The sequence below is a fragment of the Myotis nattereri genome (assembly GCF_964212035.1).
Source record: "Myotis nattereri genome assembly, chromosome: 9".
Taxonomy (NCBI): Eukaryota; Metazoa; Chordata; class Mammalia; order Chiroptera; family Vespertilionidae; genus Myotis; species Myotis nattereri.
The window spans coordinates 3,352,006-3,376,568 of record NC_138084.1 but is presented as its reverse complement, the minus strand read 5'-3'; the positions used below and the strand labels follow the sequence as shown (position 1 = coordinate 3,376,568).

Below are 24,563 nucleotides of genomic sequence, written 5' to 3'. Positions count from 1 at the left end.
TTTTTTTTTTTTAAATATATTTTATTGATTTTTTACAGAGAGGAAGAGAGAGAGATAGAGAGTTAGAAACATCGATGAGAGAGAAACAATAATCAGCTGCCTCCTGCACATCTCCTACTGGGGATATGCCCGCAACCCAGGTACATGCCCTTGACTGGAATCGAACCTGGGACCTTTCAGTCCGCAGGCCGACGCTCTATCCACTGAGCCAAACCCGTTTCGGCAATAGCCTTTTATATATATACTAGAGGCCCAGTGCATGACATTCGTGCACTGGGGTGAGGGGGTCCTTCAGCCCAGCCTGTGTCCTCTCACAGTCCAGGACCCCTTGTGGGATGTCCGCCTGCTGGCTTAGGCCCGCTCCCCATTAAGCTGGCAGGTGGACATCCCCCAAGGGTTCCTTAGTGCTGCTGTCACCGCCACTGCCACTGCCGCTGTGCTCCCCAGCCATGAGCCTGGCTTCTGGCTGAGTGGCGCTCCCCCTGTAGGAGCACACTGACCACCAGGGGGCAGCTCCTGTTTTTTGTTTTTTTAAATATATTTTATTGATTTTTTTACAGAGAGGGAGAGGGATAAGAGAGTTAGAAACATTGATTAGCTGCCTCCTGCACACCTCCCACTGGATGTGCCCGCAACCAACGTACATGCCCCTGACCGAATCTAATCTGGGATCTATCAGTGTGCAGGCCGATGCTCTATCCACTGAGCCAAACAGGTTAGGGCAGGGGACAGTCCTGTTTTGAGCATCTGCCCCCTGGTGGTCAGTGCACATCATAACAACCAGTCATTCCACCGTTTGGGTCTATGTGCATATTAGCCTTTTATTATATATATATATGAAGATAATTGTTTATATATATAAAGTTCCTGTTTTCAAAGAGCTTATTTTCTGGAGTTTGTGCAAGAAATACAATAAAAATAGCTAATGCTTATTAAGTGCTTGCTTACCACATTTCCTGGTTTCAATTTTCACAATTCTGTGAGGTGGCTGTACTGTTACCACCCTCATCTCCATCAGAGGGAGCAGTCATGGAAAAGTTAAATAAAGTACCCAGCCAGTAAGTGGAAGAGCTGGGGTTCAGGCAGACGGCTGGAGCGGGGCCCTGGCCGAGGTGTGCTGGCTGCACGCAGGGACCAGGCTCCTCTCTGCAGGTGCGGGCAAGTGCGGGCAGGAGACAGCGCAGCCTGAGCAGTGGACACTGAGAGGGTCGGAGGGCCACGCTGGGCTGGGAAGACGCCCAGCTTACTTCGGGCTGCTTCTCCCTCTCTTTACTTTTCTTCTCTTACCCATTTTCTCTTCTTTCTTTCCGTCTCTTTTCCGCTTTCCCTCGTCCCTTCTCTCCTTTACTACTTTCTACATGGTCACTGTTCCTTAAATAAAATGTTTCCCAGTGCTTCGTTTTTTAGAAACGTCGTGAAGTGGAACATTTTGTAGTTTGGGCTTTAGGAAGAACAATCGAATCGTCTGTGTATCCATGGCCCTTTGAAAAAAAGAAAAAGGCGGCAGTGACGGCGAGCTGGGCGGCTCTGCTGCGGGGCCCGCGGCGCGGCGCGGAGCGGAACCAACGTGCGCGGCCCGCGGGAGTCGCCGGATGGGTTTTCTGGAGAGGCCTCGTCGCCGCTCGTGCCTTTCGGGGGTTCGCGCCAGCGCGCATGCGCCGCTGCGCCCCGCCACTCCCGCCTCCGGCTCGGGCTCCGGGATGTCCGCGTTGTGCGACCCTCCCGGGGCCCCAGGGCCTCCGGGGCCGGCCCCGGCCACCCACGGTCCCGCGCCGCTCAGGTAGTCAGCGCCCCTGGCATCTTCCCCCACCGCGCGGCCCCGCGCCGATCCCCCAGCCTCCTCGGCAGAAACCCGGATCCTACCCCGAGAGCCCGCGCCAGGGTCTCCGAGAGTCCTGCTTGGGTCCCCCCAGAACTCGGGGGCTGCCTCCCCCACACTCCGGGCTCCCCTGCCCGCGCTCCCCCGGCCTCGGGACTGCCTCCCGCGAAACCCAGCGCCTGGGTACTCCGGACCTGGCCCTGCTCTCCCAAGAGTTAGGGCATCAGAACCCTTGGGACCCCAGCTGTCCTGCCCCCTTTAGCCCGGAGGAGAGAAACCCAGGGTCCCCTGACTTCGTGGACTCCCCGAGAGCCCAGGCCCAGGAATTCACAGAATGCTTTGATAATTTCCAGCCTTTTCCCTTCCAACGGAAACACTCCTGCCAGGGTGGGATTTTTAAAAAAAAATTTTTTTTTTGGAGGATCCAGAGAGGAATGGCACAGTCAGAACCCTAGGGGATGCTGTCTTCTTTGGCAAAAAGGGCAGTGAGAGGAAGGGGATTTTGCCTCTTCTCATAACACGGAACCTCAGAGACTGAACCCATATGTTTTGGGAGGGGATGAGAAGGGTTGAAAGGTGTTGCCTTGTCTGCGCCCTGGAACACCTTGATTCCTGGGCACCTGGAGGGTGCTGGGCAGGTGGTGGCTGTGTATGTGGAATCCAAGTGGTGGGTGGTTCGGATGCTTGCAGAATATGGGAAGGAACCGGTATCGGGAGGGAGATTTGCTTCCCGTGAAGAGTAAGGTGCAGGGTGCTTGTGTTGTGGTGGAGCATGCAGTAACATTGGAAAAGTGTTTTTAAATATACTCGATTCAACAAAAATGTATTGAGTGCTTCCTATACACCAGGCACCTCTACAGAAGATTTAGTATTGAAGAGCACAGAAATGGTTACTACCCTCTCGGAGCTGATAATCTGATTACTTAACCTTGGTTTCCTTCTCTGTAAAATGGGATCATAATAATACCTACCTTTTTGGGCTGTTGTCTGGATTGAAATAATACAGGTAAAGTACTTTAAAAAGTACCTAACACATTCCCAGAGTTATCTAATAATGATATTATTGGAAGAAAAATAGCTAATATTTATTGGGTGATGAGTGTGAAATAGATATGGTGCTTGAGTGCTTTATGAACATTATTTCATGAGGGAGTTATAGTTATCCCTATTTTACATAACAAGAAGCAAGCTCACGGAGGGAATGTACCTTGCCCATCATCTCCAACACACTAAGTCTGTCTCTTGTTTCCTTGCAGTGCTCAGGAGCTGTCCCAGGAAATCAAGGCTTTTCTGACGGGTGTCGACCCCATTCTGGGCCACCAGCTCTCGGCCCGGGAACATGCTCGCTGTGGTCTCCTCCTCCTCCGCTCTTTGCCACCTGCTCGGGCTGCCGTGCTCGACCACTTGCGAGGCGTCTTTGATGAAAGTGTCCGGGCCCACCTGGCTGCCCTGGACGAAAGCCCTATGGCTGGCCCGCCTCATCTCCGCCCGCCTGCACCCTCCCACGTCCCCGCTGGGGGACCCGGTCTGGAGGATGTGGTACAGGAGGTACAGCAGGTGCTGTCCGAGTTCATCCGGGCCAACCCGAAGGCCTGGGCACCTGTGATTAGCGCGTGGTCCATTGACCTCATGGGGCAGCTGAGCAGCACATACTCGGGCCAGCACCAGTGTGTGCCCCATGCCACTGGCTCCCTCAACGAATTGCTGCAGCTGTGGATGGGCTGTCGGGCCACGCGCACGTTAATGGACATCTATGTTCAGTGCCTCTCGGCTCTTATCGGTAGTTGCCCAGATGCCTGCGTGGACGCCTTGCTGGATACCTCCGTCCAGCATTCCCCACACTTTGACTGGGTTGTGGCCCATATTGGCTCCTCTTTTCCTGGCACCATCATCTCCCGAGTTCTTTCCTGTGGCCTTAAGGACTTCTGTGTTCATGGCGGGGCTGGAGGTGGAGCTGGTGGCACTGGTGGAAGCTCTTCTCAAATCCCCTCTACAGACCCCTTCCCTGGATCTCCTGCTATCCCTGGGGAGAAGCGGGTACCCAAGATTGCCTCAGTTGTGGGCATCCTAGGGCACCTGGCCTCCCGTCATGGAGACAGCATCCGACGGGAGCTCCTGCGAATGTTCCATGATAGCCTGGCGGGGGGCATTGGGGGCCGGAGTGGGGACCCCTCCCTTCAGGCCACAGTTCCCTTCCTTCTGCAGTTGGCAGTCATGTCACCAGCTTTGCTGGGCACAGTCTCTGGAGAGCTGGTGGATTGCCTTAAGCCCCCAGCTGTGCTGAGTCAGCTTCAGCAACACCTGCAGGGATTCCCCCGGGAGGAGCTGGACAACATGCTCAACCTGGCTGTGCACCTGGTGAGCCAGGCCTCCGGGGCAGGTGCCTACCGCCTGCTGCAGTTCCTGGTGGACACAGCCATGCCTGCCTCGGTCATCACTACCCAGGGCCTGGCTGTGCCGGATACTGTGCGCGAGGCTTGTGACCGGCTGATTCAGCTGCTGCTGCTACATCTGCAGAAACTGGTTCATCACCGGGGAGGGCCTCCTGGGGAAGGGGTGCTGGGCCCACCCCCACCCCCCCGCCCCGTGCCCTTTCTAGATGCGCTAAGAAACCATGTTGGAGAGCTGTGTGGAGAGACATTACGATTGGAACGGAAGCGCTTCCTCTGGCAACACCAGCTCCTGGGCCTGCTCTCGGTCTACACTCGGCCTAGCTGTGGACCTGAGGCCTTGGGCCATCTCCTGAGCCGGGCCCGAAGCCCTGAAGAGTTGAGTTTGGCCACCCAGCTATATGCAGGGCTGGTGGTCAGTCTCTCGGGCCTCCTGCCGCTGGCCTTCCGAAGTTGCTTGGCTCGGGTGCACGCAGGGACTTTGCAGCCTCCCTTCACGGCGCGGTTCCTGCGCAACTTGGCACTGCTCGTGGGGTGGGAACAGCAGGGTGGCGAGGGCCCTGCAGCCCTAGGAGCCCGGTTTGGGGAGTCTGCCTCAGCCCATCTCTCTGACCTGGCTCCTCTCCTGCTACATCCTGAGGAGGAAGTAGCAGAAGCTGCTGCCTCCCTCCTGGCCATTTGTCCCTTTCCTCCAGGAGCCCTGTCCCCCTCCCAACTCCTGGGACTGGTGAGAGCTGGGGTGCATCGTTTCTTTGCCTCTCTGAGGCTGCATGGCCCCCCAGGTGTGGCTTCAGCCTCCCGACTTCTGACCCGCCTCTCGCAGACCTCCCCTGCGGGGCTCAAGGCTGTCTTGCAGCTGCTAGTGGAAGGAGCCTTACATCGGGGCCACACAGAACTGTTTGGTGGGGAAGTGGATGAGGACAGCGAGACTGTTTCCGTTGTCTCCGCTTCTTTGGCCTCTGCCTCCCTGTTGGACACAAACCGGCGGCACACGGCAGCTGTGCCAGGTCCGGGAGGGATTTGGTCTGTTTTCCATGCTGGAGTCATCGGTCGTGGCCTAAAGCCACCGAAGTTTGCCCAGTCACGAAATCATCAGGAAGTGATCTATAACACCCAGAGCCTTCTTAGCCTCCTGGTGCACTGTTGCAGTGCCCCTGGGGGCAGTGAATGTGGGGGCGGCTGGGGGGCTCCCACCCTGAGCCCGGAGGCTGCCAAAGCTGTGGCAGTGACCTTGGTGGAGAGTGTGTGTCCTGATGCAGCTGGTGCCGAGCTAGCCTGGCCTCCCGAGGAGCACGCCCGGGCCACCGTGGAGCGGGATCTCCGCATTGGCCGGCGCTTCCGGGAACAGCCCCTGCTCTTTGAGCTATTGAAGCTGGTGGCAGCTGCTCCTCCAGCCCTGTGCTACTGCTCCGTGCTCCTGCGGGGGCTGCTGGCCGCCCTCCTGGGCCACTGGGAAGCCTCTCGCCACCCTGATACAGCCCACTCCCCCTGGCACCTGGAGGCATCCTGCACCCTGGTGGCTGTCATGGCCGAGGGGAGCCTCTTGCCACCTGCCCTGGGTAATATGCATGAGGTATTTAGCCAGCTGGCCCCTTTCGAAGTGCGTTTGCTACTGCTCAGTGTCTGGGGCTTCCTCCGGGAGCATGGGCCCTTGCCCCAGAAGTTTATCTTCCAGTCAGAGCGCGGACGCTTCATCCGGGACTTCTCCAGGGAGGGAGGGGGTGAAGGTGGACCCCATCTGGCTGTGCTGCATAGTGTCCTCCACCGCAACATTGACCGCCTGGGCCTTTTCTCTGGCCGTTTCCAGGCAGCTTCACCGTCCACTCTGCTCCGGCAGGGGACATAGCCTTTTCCTCGCTCTAGACGCTGAGGATGTCTGAGCAGTGAGACGGGGCTAAGGTGCTGCAGAAAGATGGAGGTTTCTCTCCTGAGACCTTAGCGTAAAGAGCGCTGTCACTTTTTCCCTCTACTTTTTTTTTCTAAATAAAATTTGCCGATTTGAGAAAAACAGTCCAGTGCCTCCGTGATGCTTAGAGCTTACATCCGGCAACATAAGACAGCGCCTGGCTCTGGACACTCCCGGCCCCGGCCGTAAGCCCCGCCCCAGGCCGTAAGCCCCGCCCCTGATCCGCCCACCCCCGTGAGCATTTAGAGTGCGAGGTCCGCCAATGGGGCAGCCGCCCGGAGCCGGGCCAATCCGAAAGCCGGAAGGGGCGGGCGCTAAGCTACGTGGCTCAACGCGCGCAGGGGGAGGGGAGGCTCGGGGTCAAGGAGCAAACCCGGCACAAGATGGCGGCGGTAGCGGCAGTGGCTGCGCGTAGGAGGCGGTGAGGAGTCCGGAACCCGGGGCGCGCTCGGGACGCCCCAGACCCCCCCAAGCCCCATAATCTCTTCTTCTTGAGTGTCTTCCCGAGGCCCCGCCTCCCCGGCGTCGCGAGGACTTTGTCTCTCTGGAGGCTGCTTCAAGCGCCCCCCGCTTCCTCGCGGTGGACCCGCGCGGCGTTGGGAGCCCATACTTTTGGTCCTTGCTCCGGCGGCTCTAAAAGGCCGCAGCCGTGCGCCCTGGTTGGCTGTGGCCATTCCCAGCCGCCTCCCTTCCCGGGCGGCTCGCTGCGATGAGCGCTGCCGCTTCCTTCCTGCCGTGCTCGGGGCCATGGGGGCGGGGGGGGGGGCGGGGGCCGAGACGTGGCCGGGCCTCGGGACCGCAGCGTCCCGCCGGCAGTCGGCCTGCACTGCCCTTCGTGCGCTCCCCACCGCCAGAGCCCCAGCCCTGCCGTGCCCTCCACGTGGGCCCCAGCCCTGGCGTGTTCGCTGTTCACGCTCACTGGGCACAGCTGGGGCAGGATCCAGAGTTCACAGTCGGCCTGGATGATGTTGCTCAAACACAACATGCAATCGAAGGGTTTGGTCTGCGCTCTCGGGTTTATATTACCAGAAAAAAACAAACAGAAAAACAACAACCGGTTCGGAAGAATCACCGACCCCACAAAGCGCTTGCCAGGACCTGAGGGACGTGCTGGGTGGGGGAGGCGCGGACTGTGCCCCATGAAGGAAGCGTGGGTCGTAACACACCTCCTGGAAGTCCGGCCGCAAACGGTCAGCGGTGCCGCTTGCCCTGTTGCTCATCCCCAACTTGGCTTTTGGGCCGCCTCTGGCTCCGGGGCACTCGGGGCACCCCAACAGGTCACGACTGAGCGATCTCTTAGAAATCCTATCCCCCGGCACCTAGGCAAACCCATTTCACAGAGCGTGCCAGTGGGACTGCAGGGGGTCTTTCACTCCCTGTGCCGCTGGCTCCTGCTGCCTTAGCGGGTGGACATGGCCGCGCTCAGCACCCGGCCGCATGCCTTGCTGTTGCGCGCCCGGTAGCATTGCTTCTGCGTGTTGGCCTCTGCTTATTCCGCTGGGCGATTCAGCCACAGCCTGGTGTTTGCCGCCGCTTCCTGTCTGGCGCTGGCCGGCCTGCTGTGCTCTGTGGCCTCCTTTCTGCTGGTTTTCTGCCCCTTGAGCTTCCAAGCAGGTGCCGAGGCCAGTGCTGGGTGCCGTGTGCAGAGCGGGCCCTGCCCTGTGGCTTCCCCATGAGCAGGTTGCAGAGTTTGAATGCTTAGAAGAGGCCTGTGGTTTTGTGTGTTTCTCCCCTCTCTGGACTGCCCGCCTCGGTGTCTGGGCGGGCACGTGTAAGCCGCAGATTCCCGGCCCGAGCGTCTTCCTTTCCTAAGCTCGGCGGGGATTCTTCGCGGACGCGAAGGTGTGAGGACCCCTGTGCAGGATACGCTCAGATCGCGTGACTGTGTCCTGCAGAGGAACGCGGTTCAGTGAGCGGTTACATCCCCCCTCTGTCATTTGACATTACGGCGGGGAGGTGGTGGTTGGTGGGAGCCGTGGGGGGGATGGTCCTCAGCGGGCGGCCTGCCCGTGGTCAGTGCGCTGTATTGTGCGGCAGGAAGTCCGGGGGCCCGGGGGCAGGCGGAGGCCAGTGCCGTCCCACTTTCACCCCTGACTTGGAGGGGTTATTGAGCCTTGTATGCCTGTTTTCCCTTCCGGGAAAAACCTCAGCCTGCAGTCACCAAGAAACAAAGGAAGGGGAAGGAGGTGGTGTAGCTAAAGAAGCGATTCCGAACCCTAACCCCATGAGAGTTGTTTAGGGAGATTTAAAGCATTCTGATGCCCAGGCCCCTCTTCAGACCAGTTAGTTCAGAATCGCTGTGCGTGAGACCCAGGCACTGACTTTATTTATTTATTTACAATTGATTTTAGAGAGGAGGGGGGCGGTGGGGGAGGGAACGGGTTTGTTGGTCCATTTATGCATTCATTTGGTTGATTCTTTTTTTTTATTAAAGTATTACATATGTCTCCTTTTTTCCCAATTGACACCCCCACCCTGAGGGCAAGCCCCCACCGCCCCAGTGTCTGTGTCCGTTGGTTATGCTAATACATTTGGTTGGTTCTAGGATGTGCCCCGATGGGGGTGTTAAACCCGAACCTTGGCTTATTGGGACAATGCTCTAATCCAGCCGCCGGATCTGGTCCGTTTGAAATGAATAAAACTAAAAAAAAAAAAAGACCGTACCCTTTTATGTAATGATGTTTACTTTGAATTTATATTAGTTCACACAAACCATCCATGCTTTTGTTCCGGCCCTCCGGTCCAGTTTAAGAACCCATTGTGGCCCTCGAGTCAAAAAGTTTGCCCACCCCTGCTCTAATCTATTGTGCCACCCTCAGGGAAGAAATACTTGACATTTTTAAAAACTGCAGGCGGAGTTGCAAACCAGGGAGAGAAAGCAGTTAGCCAGGTCCCTGGGGTACAATAGGATTCAATACAAGTTAGCTGTTATTCTTTTCAGACTTGGGTGGTGAGAGTGGTGACTTACGTTGAAGATAAAGGAGTGGCGATGGGAGGAGCTGGATACCTAGGGCGCTGGGATGTTGGGGCCCTAGCAGCTGTGATGAGCAGGCAGGCTGAGGTGCATCTTTAGCCTTTTCACTGTCGCCCCACCCAGTGCCTTCCCCTGGAAAGGCATGGCTGCTTTGTTTCCGCCGCCTCCCCTGGGGCTGGCCGCTCCAGCTCCTGCTCTGAGGCTGATGTAACCAGAGTCAGTACTGAGGCCTCTGACGGCCGAAGGTCCTTGGTCCCCTTTCTGCCTTTTTTGTTTGTTTGCTTGTTTGTTACTAGAAACCATTGAATTGTACATTTTTTGCATTTAAAAATATATTTTTTACTGATTTCAGAGAGGAAGGGAGAGGGAGAGAGAGAAACATCAATGATGGGAATCATTGATTGGCTGCCTCTTGCACGATCGGGGATTGAGCCTGCAACCTGGACATGTGCCCTGACCGGTAATTGAACTGTGACCTCCTGGTTCATAGGTCGACGCTCAGCCACCACGGCCAGGCTCTTTGCCTTTTTGTTTTTATTTATTTATTTAGCTCGTTGCCTTTTTAAAGGAAAGTGTGAATGAGCTAACTCCTCAGCCTGACAACTTAACCTCATGCGCACCTGCCTTCTGTTCTCTTTAATGGGAATCCATCTTTTTCCTCTTTTCTGAGCTGTCTTTCAGGACTTGGCTTTTACCTCTGAGAGTGCGGCCCTTTCTCACCCCATACTGATGGTTCCCTCTTTTGTCCTTTTCCTCCTTAGGTCTTGGACAGGTTTGGTGCTGGCTTGTCTAGGGGCCTGCCTGGGACTTACCCTTGCCGTGGATAGAAGCAACTTTAAGACCTGTGAAGAGAGTTCCTTCTGCAAGTATGAGACTTCTAGGAGCGTGGGATGGGATGTAGGGTAAACAGGTGGTCTCTGTGGCCGATGGGGTAGCCTGGGGTCATGGCAGGTGATGGGGAACCTGGAGACATTGGGGCACCCTCCCATCTTCTAAACCATTTGCTTGGCAGGCGGCAGCGAAACATACAGCCAGGCCTCTCTCCGTACCGAGCCTTGTTGGATTCCCTGCAGCTTGGTCCTGATGCCCTCACCGTCCATCTGATCAACGAGGACACCAAGGTCAGGGGAGAAAAGGGAATCTGGTGGGGGTGGGGGTGGGGGTGAGGAAGTGGCCAGAGGGGGTTCGGGAAGGGGAACCTACAGCCAGCATCCTGTCCAGCCATCTGGGGACTTTCACTTTGTGAGGAATTCAGACCTCAGGTCCCATAGGCAAGGGCCTAGGAGCGGGAGACCCCTCAGGAGGGAGTGGGTTCAGAGGTCATTCCATGGTATATCCTCCACTTTATCCAGATCCAAACCTCTGCCCCCAGGTGTTGCTGGTGCTGGAGCTCCAGGGCCTTCAGAAGAACATGACTCGGATCAGGATCGATGAACTGGAGCCCCGGCGGCCTCGATACCGGGTGCCAGATGTGTTGGTGGCTGATCCCCCCACAGCTCGGTAAACCTTTTCAGAAAACCTGTCTATCTTCATGGCCCTTTTCTCCTTCCTGATAAATTTTTACTTAGCATTTGACCTTTCTTAACATTGGGACAATAGCAGACAAGCACCTTGCCACACTCCTCACCCTCCCTTACCTTCTTTCTCTGTTTCACTTATTTTCTCTTCCACTTAAAAAAAAAAAAAATATATATATATATCATACTGATTTCAGAGAGGAAGGGAAAAGGAGAGAGAGACCATCAATGATGAGAGAGAATCATCGGTCAGCTGCCTCCGTCTCGGCCCCCACTGGGGATCGAGCCCGAAACCTAGGCATGTGCTCTGACCAGGAATCAAACCATGACCTCCTGGTTCATAGGTCAGGCTCAACCACTGAGCCACACTTGCCAGGCTTAAGTGTTTGATTTAGATTCTCAACCTTCCTAATGCCCCGAACCTTTAATACAATTCCTCATGTTGTGGTGACCCCCAACCATAAAATTATTTTCGTTGCTACTTCATAACTGTAATTTTGCTACTGTTATGAATCGTAATGTAAATACCTGATATGCAGGATGTATTTAGGTGACCCCTGTGAAAGGGTCGTTCGACCCCCAAGGGGTCGCGACCCACAGGTTGAGAACCGCTGATTTAGAAGCTAACATGAATCCTTCGCCCAGCCCATCCATGTGCTTCCCTCTGTCCTGTGCCCCTAGCTCCCCCAGTTACAGTTGTTATTCTGAAGTTTATCAGTCCCTTGGCTTTTTGTTCTTACAGTTGTGTCATGCATGTATATAAACACATACATATACTGGTGTGTTTGTATCTAAGCCATAAATTACATGGTTTTGTTCATTTTTGAGGTTTATAGGGACATTCATCTCAATGAATGCCTTCTGGGATTTTTTCTCACATAACTTTATTTAACTCTGTTGCATGTTGTTCATTTTTTCACTACTGATAATGTTTTATGATTATATCCCAACTTATTTATTGTTTCTATGTTGACGAACATTTTAGTCATTTCCAGTGTTTTGCTATTTGAAGTGTTGGCATGAACTTCGTTGTCGGGGTCTCCTGTCCCTGTGCCAGTGTCTCTTCAGTGTAGAGCTAGGAGGGGACTGCAGGGCTGTAGAATGTGGAGGTGATCTACTTCCTAAGGGAACGCCCGAATGGCGTACCGGTGTGCACTCCCCCCAGCAGCATGGGATCCACACTGACCCAGATTGTACTGTTGGACTTCGTTTTTGTCAGTGGAATGGGTGTTGAATGATACCATGTGGTGGTCTTGGCTTGGTTGTTTTTCCTAGTTTATTAATGAGATTGAACATCTGTGTATCTGTCATTCTGGCTTATTAGTCTGAAATGGTAGTTGCCAACTATGCTTATTTTCCATTTATATTGTTTGTCCTTGTTGATTTGTAGAAATTCATGTCTTGACACTATGACACTAATTTTCTACCATTTATATTGCAGCTATCTTACCCAGATTATAGCTTATCTTTCTACTTTCCTAAAGGTGCCTTGGAAAAATATTTTTAAATTTTAGAATAGTTCTAGATATTTAGGAAAGTTGCAAGAATTTTATGAAAATTTCTTATGCCCTCCACTCCTGTTTCCCCCTGTTGTTAACATTACTGTGGTAGAGTTGTCCTATCTAATGAGTTGATGCCATTATTAACTATCTAAAGTCCATATTTTATTCAAATTTCCTTAGCTTTCATCTAATGCCTTTTTCTTTTTTGGTTAATCCTCACCTGAGGGTAATTTTCCTATAGATTTTTAGAGAGCGTAGAAGGGGAGGAGAGCGGGGGGTAGAGGGTGGGGAGAGATGAGAGACACATTGATTGGTTGCCTCCCACACACACCCCGACCGGGGCCAGGGATTGAACCTGCAGCCGAGGTACCCTTGATGGGAATCGAGCCCTTCACCCTTTGGTGCATGGGCCCGTGCTCTAACCTATTACCCACACTGACGTGGCCTACCTCATGCCTTGTTCTATCCCATGTAGGGCATCATGTTACGGTTTAGTTGTCATGTCTCCTTGGGCTCCTCTAGTCTAGTACAGTGTCTCTGACTTTTCTTATTTTTGTTGATCCTAACGGTGTTTTTTGATAAGTAGACGTTCTGAATTTTAGTGTTTAAAATGTTTTAGTTTTAGTTTTTTAAACTCACCCAGCCTGGCCGGTGTGGTCAGTGGTTGAGCGTTGACCCAGGCACCAGGAGGTCACTTGTTCTGTTCCTGGTCAGGGCCATGCCCGCATTGCAGCTCGATCCCCAGTAAGTGGTGTGCAGGGGGCAGTCCATCGATGATGTTTTTCTCTCATCGATGCTTCTATCTCTTTATCCATCTCCCTTCCTTTCTCTCTACAAATCAGTAAAAACATGTTTTTAAAAAAATCCTCACTCGAGGACATGCTTAGAGAGAAGAAGGGAAAGGAAAGAGAGAAACATCAGCGTGACAGAGAAACATGGACTGGTTGCCTTCCGCATGTGCCTTGACGAAGAATCGAATTGGCAGCCTTTCGGTGCGTGGGACCACACTCCAACCAGCCGAGCCATTCTGGCTGGGCCCAGACGTATCGGTCTTCTACAGCTTCTGGTGTTAGTGTTTTCTAAGTTGTGTTTAAATACTTTTCTACCTCAAGGGGAAAAAGAAATTCTTTTTATTTTTTTCTAAAGATTTTACTTTTAAATTTTAAGTCATAATCTGTCTGGAGTTGATATTTGTATTTGGCACGATGGTAGGACTTCCTTTCCTATCCAGAAGTTTTGTTTTTCATCTTCATTATTAAATAATTCTCCTGTCCTAGCTGGTTTGGCTCAGTGGATAGAGTGTCGGCCTGCGGACTGAAGGGTCCTGGGTTTCATTCCGGTCAGGGGCACGTGCCTGGGTTGCGGGCTTGATCCTCAGTAAGGGGTTTGCAGGAGGCAGCCAATCAATGATTCTCTCTCATCCTTGATGTTTCTATCTCTCCCCTCTCCCTTCCTCTCTCTGAAGTCAATAAAAACATTTAAAAAAATAAGTAAGTAAATAAATAAATAAACAGTTCTCCTTAGTCCTCTTGATCTCACTGGGCTGCCTGCCACCTGTTACGTTTAAAAGTTCTAAGTATTCTTGGGTCTGTTTCCAGGCTCTTCATTGGTCCCTTTGGTCCGTTTGTTTGTCCCTACACTGTTATCACACTGCCTGTAGCTCCTGGCAGGACCCCCACCCCCTTCTTCTGAAGTGTCTCCGTTATAGGCTTGGTCCTTTGTCCTTGTTTATATCCCTTTCGACCTTCTTTCCAGGCTTTCTGTCTCTGGCCGTGACGACAACAGCGTGGAGCTCACCGTGGCTGAGGGACCCTATAAAATCATCCTGACAGCACGGCCGTTCCGCCTGGACCTGCTGGAGGACCGCAGCCTTCTGCTCAGCGTCAATGCCCGAGGACTCCTGGGTTTTGAGCACCAGAGGGCCCCCAGGGTCTCGTGAGTACCAGGGTCGGGACTGCCGGCAACCTAGTTGAAAGAGCCTAAGGGTGTTGTGGGGCTGGCACTGGGCCCCTGGGGGAGACGGGGGTAGGACAGCCAGGTAGGGGCTGAGGGCTGGTAGGAAGCAGGCCAGGTCACAGTTTTCTTCGTTTCCTCTAAAAACCAGGAGGCGGTCACTTTTGTCCCTGGGCTGTACTTCGGCGCCTCCTCTGAGAGGCCTGCCGGGTCTGCCTTTCCCTCTCCCCTTCTCACGCCATCACATGCCCCACATTTATTTTCTTCCTCTCCCCCCACCCCCATGTCTGGAAGTTTGTCGACTGAAACTCACTTTTATGTTTCTGTTTTTGTGTTGGTTTTGTGCCTCCTCCTCCCTTCCCCACCCATCTCCTCCTGCCCTAGTTTCTCGGATAAAGTTAGTCTCACGCTCGGTAGCATTTGGGATAAGATCAAGAACATTTTCTCTAGGTAAATCATGGCCATTGGTACTGTATGTGTTCCTCTGCCTTTGCCCACCCTGCACTCTGGCCCCAGGGGAAGGTGCCCCACACCCTGCCATGCCCTGCCCTGCACTCACCTCTTTTTCTCCAGCCATGTGGTCCCTGGTCCCTGTCCTCCTGACTGGGAGAAGGAAGATGAAATATGGGAAGTCCCTAAGGAATGTAGGGAGCTTCTTGCTTTGCCAAGGGCTGGAGAGATGCTGCCTCTTGCTGGGGTTCCTGGCTCTCAGCGGGGGCGCACTAGGTTCTGAGCAGAGCTGCTTGCCAGCTGCCCTTGAAAGCAGGCTTGGGCACCCCTCTGTGCGAGTCCCTGCATTTATCCGTAGCGGCTTGATCATGGTGTGACCCACTGGCCTTTGCAAAACCTGGTGTCAGGCCAGCAGGCTGAGGCCCAGCGAGGGCACTTGGGGCCAGAGTCTCCCCGGAGGCAGCAGAGCCAGGACTGGCATTCCGAACCCAGGCCATTGGGCCTCCATGTGGACACACCTCCTGGTGGCGTTTACTCCTCATCTCTCTCCATGTCCTTTGGACACTTATATTCACTGGGGGTCCCTCTCTAGGCGTAACCATTCAGTCCCTCCTCCACTGCCTTTGTTCCTTTGGACCCTTGGCTCTCCATTCCCTCACCCCTCCTTCCACTAGCCCCTTGTCCTGCCCCCTCTGGATTGGAGCAGACAGCTCTCCTACCTTCCAGGCAAGAATCAAAAGACCCAGCTGAGGGCGATGGCGCCCAGCCCGAGGCAACACCTGGGGATGGTGACAAGGCAAGTGTGTGGGGTGCGTGGTTGGAGCACAGGGCTGGCTGGGAGGTTGGAGCGGAAAGGCCCACAAGAAACCGGAGCTCCGTCTCGCTGTCAGGGAGGGGACTGCGAAAACGGGCGGGAAGGAGAGAGCTGCTGTGTGATGGGCAGGGTCTGCTTTCCGCCTCACAGCCAGAAGAGACCCCGGGGAAGACAGAGAGAGATGAGCCAGGAGCCTGGGAGGAGACGTTCAAAACCCACTCTGACAGCAAGCCGTATGGTGAGGGACGGAGCGCTCGGGGAAGGGGCGCAGGGAGTCCTCACCAGGCAGCAGCTCTGGAGCGCACCCTTCACTTTTCTTCCAGGCCCCACGTCTGTGGGCTTGGACTTCTCTCTGCCGGGCATGGAACATGTGTATGGGATCCCTGAGCATGCAGACAACCTGAGGCTGAAGGTCACTGAGTGAGTCCCAGGCTGCCCTCAGGATATGGGGGACAGAGGAGTCGGGAAGGTGGGAGATGTGCATGCAGATTGGATACGCCAATCAGGCATGGATCACTTCCTGTGCCCAGATCACCTTTATCACTGGAAGATTCTTTGTTGATAAAGGGCAGGGGCCGTTTCTTATATCCCTCGCCTGTGTCTGCGGGAGGGGTGGGGGTTGTGTGTGCCAGGGCCTGAGGCCAGTCTGTCTGTCTGCCTGCAGGGGTGGGGAGCCATATCGCCTCTACAATTTGGATGTGTTCCAGTACGAGCTGTACAACCCCATGGCCCTGTACGGGTCTGTGCCTGTGCTCCTGGCACACAGTCCTCATCGGGACCTGGGCATCTTCTGGCTCAACGCCGCAGAGACGTGGGTGGACATCTCCTCCAACACTGCCGGGAAGGTGAGCGCACAGGCAGGGGAGCAGGAAGGAGGGCGTTGTCGGGTCTAGAGACTGGTGGGGTGCTGGCATGAGCTTTGAAGAGGTTGGTGGGGTAGCCCATTTGGGGTTGGGTGAGAGAGGGGGCCCTGGGCCTCGGGAGCCGCCTGCGAGTTCCCTGCCACTTGCAGAAGACACACACTCATGCATTTCTTGTGAGTACATTATGGGCTGGATACTCTGTAGGTGCTGGGACAGCACTGCTTATTGAGGTAGGAAAAGGCCTCCCGCTCAGGGAGGGAGCGCTGTTAGCAAAGACAGCGAGACGAGTTCAGTGGTAAGTGCTGAGAAAGACATGGGGCAGTCACGAGGTGGGCGTGGGGCAGCGGTGCCTCGGATGGTGGCACCCAGGAAAGCCTCACTGGGAGGTGACATTAGTCTCAGCTCAGATTGACGCCTTAGGAGCCAGTGTTGGGAGGGTTTTGAGGGAAACGTTGCTGCTTTGTCTTTGGGTTGGGAACGAAAGTGGGTGTTGGACCTCTCTCTGGTCCCCTCTCCAGACCCTGTTTGGGAAGATGCTAGACTACCTGCAGGGCTCGGGGGAAACCCCGCAGACAGATGTCCGCTGGATGTCGGAGAGCGGCATCATCGATGTCTTCCTGCTGCTTGGGCCTTCGGTCTTCGACATCTTCCGGCAGTACGCCAGCCTCACAGGTACGCGGCCCCACGCTGCACGGGAAGCTGCGGCCTTGGCTTCTTGAGGGAGTGACTTTCAGAAGTCCCGTGCCCTTTAGTCTCCCTTTGGTCTACAAGCCTCCCTCAATGTCTGGGTGTCCCCAGAAGCCCCAGGTTGGCCTGATGCCATGGTGACCCCCGTCCCTCGCTGAACCTGCAGGGACCCAGGCAATGCCCCCGCTCTTCTCCCTCGGCTACCACCAGAGCCGCTGGAACTACCGGGACGAGGCCGATGTGCTGGCCGTCAGCCAGGGCTTCGATGACTACAACCTGCCCTGCGATGTCATCTGGCTGGACATCGAACACGCCGATGGCAAGCGGTACTTCACCTGGGACCCCAGCCGCTTCCCCCAGCCCCTCACCATGCTGGAGAAGTTGGCATCCAAGAAACGGAAGGTAAGAGGACTACAGCCATGGTTGGGCTTCTGACATAGCCCTGGAGAGCTCTGACCACCCGTGTTCCTTGCTCCCAGCTGGTCGCCATTGTGGATCCCCACATCAAGGTGGACTCTGGTTACCGCGTACATGAGGAGTTGCAGAGCCAGGGTCTCTATGTTAAAATGCGGGACGGCTCTGACTACGAGGGCTGGTGCTGGCCAGGTAGGGGGTGCAGCCCCAGAACTGAGGGAGCGGCTGTCAGAAGACCAGGGAGGTAGAATGGTGACCACTATGCCCCTTGGGGTTGACAGCCACCCTTAACTTCTAGGCGCCGCTGGTTACCCCGACTTCACCAATCCCAGGATGAGGGCCTGGTGGGCTAACATGTTCAACTTTGACGACTATAAGGTATGGCAGGCCTCTGTCTCGACTGCACCTGTCTTTCCCACCCCACCTCCTTGCCTTGGTCGTGCTCTGCTTGGTAACCTGCTGTGGTCGGGTGCCGATAGTATCAGGGCCGTGTGACCCTGAGAAATGCATCTTTCTGGATTCCGAGGAGCTCTTTGCTCTGACACTGTTTGTCTTCTTTCTCCCTCTGTCCTTCTGTCCCCATTTTCTTCCTTGTGCTCTTAGGGCTCAGCTCCCAACCTCTACGTCTGGAATGACATGAATGAACCCTCTGTGTTCAATGGCCCTGAGGTCACCATGCTCAAGGATGCCCAGCATTACGGGGGCTGGGAGCACCGCGATGTGCACAACATCTACGGCTTGTACGTGGTAAGAGGCTGGAGAGGGACTGGGCGCTGGGAACTTGCAACAGCTGACAGCTGGCTTTTGCTCCTCACTGCCCCTCCCCTCTCCTGTCTCCACTCAGCACATGGCGACTGCTGATGGGCTGGTGCAGCGCTCTGGGGGTGTGGAGCGCCCCTTTGTCCTGAGCAGGGCGTTCTTCGCTGGCTCCCAGCGCTACGGTAAGATGTGGAGGGTAGAGCTGAGGGAGAGAGTGGGAGGCCAGATGGGAGAAGCCGTGGACCTCGGCCTGGTTCTCGGGGAAATCCGTCCATGCAGCCATCCTCGAGCGCTCCCCTCTGCACCCTTCCGGCTCTGCACTTTCAGGGCACCAGGGAGGGGTGTCCATTCACGTGATCTTGTGACCTCTGCCCTCTTCAGCAGGACGTTGGGGGCCCAGAGCCGATGTGGCAGGTCAGAGAGGTCAGCTGAAAAGGCTGAGCCCTTTCTCTCTTTGCAAGCTCCCCCCCTCTTGTCTTCCTCAGGAGCCGTGTGGACAGGGGACAACACTGCCGACTGGGGCCACTTGAAGATCTCTATCCCCATGTGTCTCAGCTTTGGGCTGGTGGGACTTTCCTTCTGTGGGGGTGAGAGGGGATTTGTGGTCCTGGGTTTGGTGGGAGGGGACAAGGTAGCGGGCACAGGACCTGGGCATGAATGGAGAGCTGAGAGTCCAGCGTGGGGCCTCGGGGCGTGCCTAGGCAGCTGCCCTCCTTCACCCTCTTTTCCACCCTCCTTCTCCCCTCCCCTCTCCCAGCTGATGTGGGCGGCTTTTTCAAGAATCCGGAGCCAGAGCTGCTTGTGCGCTGGTACCAGATGGGTGCCTACCAGCCGTTCTTCCGGGCACATGCCCACTTGGACACTGGGCGGCGAGAGCCGTGGCTGTTACCGTCTCAGTACCACGACGTGATCCGAGATGCCTTGAGCCAGCGATATGCCCTGTTGCCCTTCTGGTACACCCTCTTCTACCAGGCCCATCGCGAAGGCTTTCCTATCATGAGGTGAGGCGTTCTTTGGGTCTGTGCGTCAGCTGAGGTGGCTGGGTGGGGCTGGGCTCCATCTCTGCACCTCTTCTTCACTCACCAGGGCTTTGTAAAGGAGGGTCAAGAATAAGCAGAGACCAATAGGAATGAATAGAAGGGGACGTTATTGAGTACTTACGACAGGTTAGGCATTATTCATCTCTGTGCCCAGCGCCAGAATCAAGGCAGACAAGTGTCCTATGCTGTGGAACAAATACATAAATAAGAAAATTGGCAGCAGTGACCAGCTCTTTGAAAAACAGAAGAGCATAATGGAATTAGGTTCCACCCAGGCCTTTTTGAGAGGAAGGCCATGTGAGATGAGGCCTGAGTGATGGCTAAGATGGATTTTGTGATCCAGAGAAAGACTGTTCCAAACAGATGCGACTCCAAGTGAAAAACTCTAACGTGGAAATGAGTGCGTTGTGCTCCAGGAGCAGGAAAACCAGTGTGTGTCGGGTACGGAACCAGAGGAGGATAGGAGATGAGATGGAGGAGAAAAATAGGACCTGGTCCTGGAGGGCCTTGCTGGCCAGGATGACCAAGTGGCCACTGGACAGCTGCGTGCAGAACAGTTGGAGGGGCGGCAGGAGGAGGCAGGGAGCTGGGCGAGGAAGTTAGTGCCTAAGCAGAGCTGGGGTTGCAGAGCTGAGGCCCTCCCCCCGACACTGGCTGGAAGCTCCTGGCTCCTACCCCTGTGCTGTTCTTAGCAGCTCCCGGGGTGGCATCGTGGACATCTGCCAAAACAGCAAGTGTGTTCCTTTCTTGTCTTCCTTCCTTCCTAGGCCCCTGTGGGTACACTATCCGCAGGATGTGAGCACCTTCAGTATAGATGACCAGTTCCTGCTTGGTGAGAAATGGGAGGACAGTTGGTGGTGGGTGGGCTGAGAAGTAAGCACGTGTGGGAGGTGGTCTGTGAACACACGGGGAGGGAGGAGGGGAGGCTGGTGGTGCATGGCAGGTGCTGTGGTGCTTCCTGGCTGGGAACTTGAGTTCTGCGTTGATTCTGGTGTTTAGGGGATGTGTTGCTGGTTCACCCTGTATCAGACGCCGGGGCTCATGGCGTGCAGGTCTATCTGCCTGGCCAAGGGGAGGTGAGTTAAGGAAGGGTGTGGTGGGAAATAACGGATGGTGGAGGCCGAATGGGGTACCTGCGGTGGTGGCCTGTGTGGTGAGTGACCAAGTCTATCTTGTCGCCCACAGGTGTGGTATGACATTCAGAGCTACCAGAAACATCATGGTCCTCAGACCCTGTACCTGCCTGTGACGCTAAGCAGTGTGAGTATGCCTGACCCGCCCCCCAGCTCTGACTGCCTGTAGGCTTCCAGGCGGAGACAGTGTGTGCTTTGGGGTCCAGTACCCACATGTGAACGGATGGGCAGCAGCAAAGGAGACTGCAAGGCCAAGTTGGACAACAGGCAGCTTCACCCCAGCGCTGCTCTTGCCCTAGATCCCCGTGTTCCAGCGCGGAGGGACCATTGTGCCTCGGTGGATGCGAGTGCGGCGCGCTTCCGAATGCATGAAGGATGACCCCATCACGCTCTTTGTTGCACTCAGCCCACAGGTGAGAGCATGGCAGTCCCCTGGGGATGGATGGGCCTCTCTCCCTCCTGGGCTCAGCTCTCCCCTGTCCACTTCCTCCTCAGGGTACAGCCCAAGGAGAGCTCTTTCTAGATGATGGGCACACGTTCAACTACCAGACTCAGCATGCGTTCCTGCTGCGTCGATTCTCATTCTCTGGCAATGCCCTTGTCTCCAGGTAATGAGGTGCCCGTCTGCCTTGGCAGCTGCTGGGGCGGCTGGGCCTCAGGGATGCTCACAGCTCCCTGGGCCCTTTTCTTGTTCTGGGCCGCCTCCTTCCTTCTACTCTGACATCTACTCCCATCCTGCTCCCTCCAGCTCAGCAGACCCCAAAGGCCACTTTGAGACGCCAATCTGGATCGAGCGGGTGGTGATAATGGGGGCTGGAAAGCCAGCAGCCGTGGTGCTCCAGACGAAGGGTGAGGAGAGGGGAGGCCGGGGCAGGCTGGGGACCCCGTCTGCAGGAAAGCAGTTGGTGTGTGGGAGTTTATTGCTGTGACTACGGCGCTTCCTTCCTCCACCAGGATCTCCCGAAAGCCGCCTGTCCTTCCAGCACGACCCTGAGACCTCTGTGCTGATCCTGCGCAAGCCTGGCGTCAACGTGGCATCTGACTGGAGTATTCACCTGCGATAACCCAAGGGATGCTGGGGGGGAGGGGTGCCGTTGTGATGTGAGTTACTGTTCCTTCTGCCTTGGACTTTGACCTTCCCCAGACGTCACTGTTCTTATCCCCAGACCCGGATTCTGCCAGCACCTGGGCAGGAGGAGGGCTGTCTCTGGGCTGTGAGCTCCTCTTGTGATCTCCTGCCCCCCCCCCCCCAACACCCCCGAGCCTCCCTTCACTCTGTTCCTCTGTCTGGAGCACATTCACCTGTGAAGACCTGGGGACCACAGGGCCCTTGCTTTCCCTTCTCTCCTTCCTTCTGGGCGTCTGAACCCGCCAGACCCTCCCCACTCACGCCTCTCGGGGTGTGGGTGCCATTCCCTGGAAGAAGTGAGGGCAGTGAGCTTTAGAGCTCCTTTTCTCCGACCCCGCCCCTCCCGACCAGGCTGCTTCCCTCTGTATTTCTTCCTCTGGCCTCTCCTCTGTCAGGCCTCCCCTTTGTGTCCCACTGGCACACTGGGCCACCCCTTACCTGAGAAGGGGCGAATGGATCAAACGAGTGAGGTTGCTGGAGAACTTCCTCTTCCCTCTCTTCCCTCTGCTTCCAGCCTTTCCTCTTTCCCATTCCTTCTAGAGCTGCTGCAGATCTGACGGGCAGTTCTGCCCCCCGTCCTAAGGGAAAGAAGTTTCCACTTCTTAAGTGGGAGTGGGCATTACACTTATTTTGTCCCCTTTTTGTCCCCTTGAGGGGCATTCAAGATGGAGAAATCAGTTGTGGTTTCATTGAATCACAGTCACCTGTATTTATTGCTGGGAGAAGGCAGAGGGGGGCGGGAGATGATCATGTGTGCCCGGGGTGGGCCCGAAGCCCGGGGTGGGGGTGGGGGGTGAGGGAAGACTAACTGGGGATGAGGGGACATATTTGTGACAATTTTTTTTACTTCCTCTTGGCCCCCGGCTGTGACAGGTTTTGATAAAAGGAGAAACAATAAAGAGATAAACGATAAATAGTGGTTGGTGTCTGGATTCTAGTTCTGGCCTGAACTATAGACCCATTAGAATCCTGCAGGCCTGACATTGTATGTAGCCTCAGCATAAGCCTTTGTCCATTCAGAAAAATGAAAAGTGCAAGACTGTCTCAGTTTGCTAGATGCCAATATTTTCATAGAGGAGCCCCTTGAGGTCATCAGATTGTGAATGAAAAAGTGGTGATGCAATAAACCTGAAGCGCTCGGAAGGCACCTGGCAGACATGATCAGCTCGGTGGCCAAAAGTTACCACACAGGCCCAGCCAGCGTGGCTCAGTGGTGGAGCATAGACCTAGGAACCAGGAGGTCATAGTTCAATTCTCAAGCAGGGCACATGCCCGGGTTGCAGGCTCTATCCCCAGTGGGGGTTGTGCAGGAGGCAGCTGATCAATGATTCTCTCTCATCATTGATGTTCTGTCTATCCCTCTCGCTCTCTGAAGTCAATTTTTAAAATATACACATATACGTGTGTGTGTGTGTGTGTGTGTGTGTGTGTAAAGGTGCCACACAGGATAGTCTGATCACAAATTCCACACTGGGAAGGTCATAGCTGGTAGTCACATCTTAGGCCTATATCTTCCTTAGCAAAGGTCAATCTAAATGTGAGCTTTGTCTTTTTAATATTTTAATTTTTACCAGAGGACATGTTTCCATCAACTTCTAGAGAAAAGAAGGGAGAGACAGAAATATTGATTGCTCACACACACACATGCATCCCATTTGGGGACTGAACCCCCAACCTAGGTACATGTCCTGACCTGGAATTGAACCTGCAGCATTTGGTGTATGGGATGATGCTCCAACCAACTGACCCACCCAGCCAGGGCTCTGTCTATTTAAGATAATATACCTTTGTGTGTGTTTTTTTTTAATTTAATTCATTTTTAGATACAGGAAGGGAGAGGGAGAAAAACATCCCATCAATGGGCTGCCTCCCACACACCCCTTACCAGGGATTGAGTCAGCAACCAGAGCATGTGCCCTGACCGGGAATCGAACCAGTGCATGGGAGGTTGCCCACTAACTGAGCCACACGGGCCAGGGCAGGTAACATACCTGTGAAATGTCAGAGTAATTTTCTTTTCCTACCCCTGGGAGGTGCAGTGACAGTCCCCAGACACAGGACCGGAGCATGAAATGTGTTCCTTGCATACTGTGTCTAGGTCAGCTGTGGGCAAACTACAGCCCGCGGGCCGGATCTGGCCCGTTTGAAATGAATAAAACTAAAAAAAAAAAGCCGAACCGGTTTGGCTCAGTGGATGGAGCCTCGGCCTGCGGACTCGGGGGGGTCCCGGGTTCGATTCCGGTCAGGGGCATGTGCCCTGGTTGCGGGCGCGTCCCCAGTGGGGGGCGTGCAGGAGGCAGCTGATCGATCTCTCTCATCGATGTTTCTGGCTCTCTATCCCTCTCCCTTCTTCTCTGTGAAGAATCAATAAAATATATTTAAAAAAAAAAAAAAAAGACCGTACCCTTTTATGTAATGATGTTTACTTTGAATTTGTATTAGTTCACACAAACACTCCATCCATGCTTTTGTTCCGGCCCTCTGGTCCAGTTTAAGAACCCATTGTGGCCCTCGAGTCAAAAAGTTTGCCCACCCCTGCTCTAGGTGCTATAAATCTTAGTAGCTGTCCTGTGCTCCCCCATGTAAACAAGTGTGTGTCTCCCCATTTTGCCTTTTACCCAATACTAGATATTTCCCTGCTATGCTTGCTCCTTAGTCGACCACCCGTGGGTTTCATGCACCTTCTTTACGTCTTTGATTTTAACGTATAAAATAAGCTGCAAAACTGCCATTCTCCAGAGCATTTGAGGACTTGCTTCCTGGTATATGTCCTCAGTTTGGCTCAAATGAACTAAAGTTCTTTACAGGTTTGGATGTTTTTTGTTGACAAGATTTTGGTAGGCCTATTTAATAGTGACCAGGGCTGATAGGGTCCCTCTTGAAGAGAAATAGCTATATGACCAGATGTTCACACTGAAGGCTGCTTCTCTTTAGCTAGCAGCATTTTATTTTATTTATTTTTAAAAGAATTTTTGTGAGTTTATTTGAGCCAAACTGTCCACATACGCCGGGAAGCAGAACCTCAGCGAATTGAGATAATGCTCCGGAAAATGGCGGGGTTACATTTGTATTTATACATTGCAATCAAAGGAGGGACGTAATTCCAATGGGTTACATGGAATTCATTGGTGATAGATTAAGGAGGAGGAATAAAGCAAAGCAGGGAAACCCCTGGGACTGGATAAAAAAGTAAAATGAAGGACACATACTTAG

General features: G+C 54.5%; 2 protein-coding genes across 3 annotated transcripts; both read left to right on the top strand.

Annotated features, from left to right (window-relative positions):
• Positions 1-1,700: 1,700 nt before the first annotated feature.
• INTS5 (integrator complex subunit 5) lies at positions 1,701-6,219 on the top strand (the record flags this gene model as incomplete). The annotated part of the gene is made up of 2 exons (XM_081098140.1): positions 1,701-1,780; positions 3,076-6,219. The coding sequence occupies 2 exons, from the start codon at positions 1,701-1,703 to the stop codon at positions 6,053-6,055; spliced, it is 3,060 nt and encodes a 1,019-aa protein (XP_080954266.1). The 3' UTR covers positions 6,056-6,219.
• A 264-nt stretch (positions 6,220-6,483) lies between these two features.
• On the top strand, positions 6,484-23,501 carry GANAB (glucosidase II alpha subunit). 2 transcript variants are annotated; one of them, XM_081098138.1, is made up of 25 exons: positions 6,484-6,536; positions 9,851-9,955; positions 10,102-10,210; positions 10,462-10,589; positions 13,864-14,043; positions 14,446-14,511; positions 15,238-15,307; positions 15,476-15,563; positions 15,649-15,745; positions 15,990-16,170; positions 16,707-16,860; positions 17,042-17,277; positions 17,355-17,481; positions 17,588-17,667; positions 17,893-18,036; positions 18,134-18,230; positions 18,534-18,635; positions 18,806-19,049; positions 19,856-19,920; positions 20,088-20,164; positions 20,274-20,348; positions 20,521-20,634; positions 20,717-20,829; positions 20,970-21,070; positions 21,176-23,501. In XM_081098138.1, exons 1-25 carry the CDS (start codon positions 6,499-6,501, stop codon positions 21,283-21,285), a joined length of 2,901 nt encoding a protein of 966 aa, XP_080954264.1. In that variant the 5' UTR covers positions 6,484-6,498; the 3' UTR covers positions 21,286-23,501. The 2 variants fall into 2 exon arrangements, with proteins under 2 accessions (XP_080954264.1, XP_080954265.1); XM_081098139.1 differs by lacking the exon at positions 14,446-14,511 and having other exon boundaries at positions 6,497-6,536.
• Positions 23,502-24,563: the final 1,062 nt, after the last annotated feature.

Bases quoted from the DNA above. Each gene is read 5' to 3' on its own strand.
- GANAB (XM_081098138.1), top strand. From the start codon at position 6,499: ATGGCGGCGGTAGCGGCAGTGGCTGCGCGTAGGAGGCG. The intron at 6,537-9,850 runs GTGAGGAGTCCG...TTTCCTCCTTAG, and splicing joins GTGGCTGCGCGTAGGAGGCG to GTCTTGGACAGGTTTGGTGC. The intron at 18,037-18,133 runs GTAAGAGGCTGG...GTCTCCACTCAG, and splicing joins ACATCTACGGCTTGTACGTG to CACATGGCGACTGCTGATGG.